General features: G+C 41.5%; 1 protein-coding gene across 1 annotated transcript; it reads left to right on the top strand.

Annotated features, from left to right (window-relative positions):
* Positions 1-1,174: 1,174 nt before the first annotated feature.
* LOC125024002 lies at positions 1,175-3,054 on the top strand. Its single transcript, XM_047611620.1, has 5 exons — positions 1,175-1,281; positions 1,377-1,495; positions 1,584-1,644; positions 1,757-1,851; positions 1,961-3,054. Exons 1-5 carry the CDS (start codon positions 1,183-1,185, stop codon positions 2,838-2,840), a joined length of 1,254 nt encoding a protein of 417 aa, XP_047467576.1. The 5' UTR covers positions 1,175-1,182; the 3' UTR covers positions 2,841-3,054.
* Positions 3,055-3,290: the final 236 nt, after the last annotated feature.

Genomic DNA, 3,290 nt, shown 5'->3' with positions numbered 1-3,290 from the left:
TTCACCCTCATTGTCTTTGTGTCCCTGAGGTTATTCCTATTAGACATTATTCAGCATGGGTCGGACAAAAACCTGCCTGCTGAGCGCTGATACAGCCACAGAGCACAGCTCCAGCCTTTCCTCTCTGATGTCACCCCATCACACGCGCACACTCGCCCAAGAAATTCTCTTTATATTTAGAGCAGTGGTGTGTGTGTGTGTGTGTGTGTGTGTGTGTGTGTGTGTGTGTGTGTGTGTGTGTGTGTGTGTGTGTGTTGAAAACTGAGAGAGGCAGAAAAGCATAGAGGCATTAACAACTAAATGCTTCTCTTGCCTCGGCCGGAGAACAAAGGAGTTGGAGCTTTTCGGTTGACAAGGGAACAAACACAGAGATTTTGATTTGGCAAAAGGAGGATAACAGTGCAGTCAGAGACAGACGAAGGGCCACAGACAGTGATGGATGCACACAGATGGTGGGCGGGAGTGAAAAATGAGCAAATGACAACTGTTATTGAGGTGACACGTACTGATGATGAGGGCCGCAGAGAGAGGCATGAACAAAAAGGAGGATAGAGAGGGTACCCGAACCCGAGCCGTTCGTTCAGTGGGAGAGCTGCACAGCTCTGTGCATACAACTTGATGAACATATGAGATGGAAAAAAATGTCACATTTAACAGATGCGCTTAGCAGAGCAGCAGTCATGACTAGGGATGTCACGATTACACTTTTCCTTAGTTTTCCTTCTGGTCCTCCATACAAATACATATGTTCACTATAACGCCCAGTAATCACTGCTCACTGGGCTCATACCACAGTGTCTTATTGCAGCTGTGTATTTGGGTCAAAGGTCATCTACAGGTGTTCTAGAATGTTTTAGAATGTTGTTGTCACAAAGTCAGAATTCCGTTGTTCTTCCCTCTGTCTGACATTCTTCATTCTTCATCTCGAGGTGACTTCGTTTACTTGTGTATCGAGGATTTTCTGAGTGCTTTTACACGTTTCACCCGACTCGTTGTAACACATTCATCGTTTTAGTTTAGTCAGTTCTGTATTCAGACAGCCTATCCTATCCATGGCGTTCACTGAAGGAAGTAGAGGCATCTACAGCCCCATCAGGGTAAGGATCAGTTCAAGGGTCTTCAGTCTGATTCTAAACATTTCCAGATGTAGGTAATACAAAATAGGAGGAGAAAAGTGAGCTAATGAACAAATTGACCTTTTTTCCACAGGTGTTCTTTGACACCATCATCTATGAGCGGCCTCTTCAGAACTGCTGGCATCTCGGCTCCTACAAGTGTTATGTAAGATCCTCCACAGTTTCAAGTCTTCTATATCTATCTCTATATAATATATACAAGATAAGGCATTAACCCGTCTGATCTCTTGTTTTATTTAGATTGCACTTATTGCCGAACTTTTGCGACTTCAACAGAACAAACAGCTCTCAGCTAACATATCTGTTGAAGACATGATTGAGCTGCTGATGGAGGAGAGCAAGAAGACTCTCAGAATCCAGTGAGTATTTGAGAAACACACCACACCTGACTTTTACTATGCTCATAATAAGGAATTGTAAAGATTAAACTTTTCTTTGTGTTTGAAGGATGTGGGAATTTGAAATGGACGGCTTCCATAAGACCTACGCCAAACCTCTTGCCCAGCTGGTAAGGACCCACTCTGAACACTAGTTTGAATTCAACTGTTACTTAATTCACTTCTTTTTCTCCTGGAAATATGTTCAGTCTGCTCGACACCCCTTTTCTTTTCGTGTTTCAGGTGTGGGAAGTGAGCAACAGCATGAAAAATAGAGATGTGGAGTTTGAAGCCAGAAGGTTCCTCCACACCTCAGAGCCCATGCCTCACAACTTCCAGTAAGTTACATCTGCCATTCATTTCTTCTCAGCTAAGTTGTTTGGTTGTGATGTTTGTGTCTTTCCCTGAAGTGTTTTAAAACTAACTCTGAATAATTGTAACCCACAGACATCCCATGATCATCAGCCAGGCCAAGGAGTTTGCCAGGAGGCTGACAGAGCAGCAGTGTGAGGCCCCCAGCTCCAAACAGCCTGAACCATGGGAGGTGGTGGCGGAGGTGGTTCCCAAAGTCCTGCAGGGCTTCTGGGACCTTCCTCCAGGCACTTGTGTCGACATGCCCTCCAAGAAGCTCTGTAAAATGGCTGTTGGAGTCACAAAAGCTGTAGAGGACCAAGTCTACGCTGCTCTGTCGTCCATATTTGTGCAGTTCATGTACACTCGCACCATACGAGACGACATAGTCCAGTCTATCCAGGACAAAGTTAGACAGGCCTACACCGAAGACGTCTTGAAAAAGAGTCTCAGCCGGTTTGCTGCAGAGTTGCTGAACACCATTGTTGATGTCACAGTGGAAGAAATCTGTTTGTTGTTTCCTCCAGATTGTCTTGCCACCACTGCTGAACCACCAGTGCTATTGTACAGTACCCTGGATGCAACAGAGCAACGGGAGTCGTCCATTCCTGTCGTCCACCAAACCCAGACTACATCTGCTGTGGCTCCACCCCCTCCACCTCCACCTGCACCGGCAACCACCGCAGATGAACCTCCAGCCAGCGTTCAGCTTCCATTTGGGTTTTCATTGTTTTATTTTGGTTTCATTTGTTTTCATTTTTATTTCGCAGTCCATTCATGTAGTTCATTTTCTGTGGCGTATTTCGCGTCATTTCCGTGCATGGCATTTTTGTTCGTGTTCATTTTCTTTAATTTAGTTTCATTTAGTTTTTATTCAGTTTTATTTAGTTTTCATTGTTTCTTGTTTTACTTCAAGGTCATTTACATTTTTGTTTTAATTATTCATTTAATTTTCATTTTGTGTTATTTAGTTTGAATTTGTTGTTTTTTTGGTGGTGTTGAAAAAGCTGACTGTCTCTGTTGGGTCTGAACTGAGCCCACAAGAGACTCTACTGTAGTTTCAGCTCCACTCTACCATTTTCATTTAGATTTTTTATTTTTTTTTATTTCATTGTTATTGCTTTATTGGTTTTGTTTCATTGTTATTGCATTTCAATAAATTGTTCCATTCAGATTATTCTGAATTTCCACGTGACCAAAAATCACCGGTTGATTACACCTTTTTATATATATTTCCTAATTTTCCACCACAAATTTAAATTTCTTTAAACACACATGAATCCAACATATTTTAGTAAAGGGATAAGGAATAGCTTAATATTGAATGTCAAATGATGATAATAATAATAATTTATATTTATAAATAGCACTATATATATCTGTATGTATATATATATATATATATATATATATATATATATATATA

The sequence above is a fragment of the Mugil cephalus genome, chromosome 17 (assembly GCF_022458985.1).
Source record: "Mugil cephalus isolate CIBA_MC_2020 chromosome 17, CIBA_Mcephalus_1.1, whole genome shotgun sequence".
Taxonomy (NCBI): Eukaryota; Metazoa; Chordata; class Actinopteri; order Mugiliformes; family Mugilidae; genus Mugil; species Mugil cephalus.
Note: the sequence above shows the minus strand (reverse complement) of the source record. Positions and strands in the feature narration are given on the sequence as shown.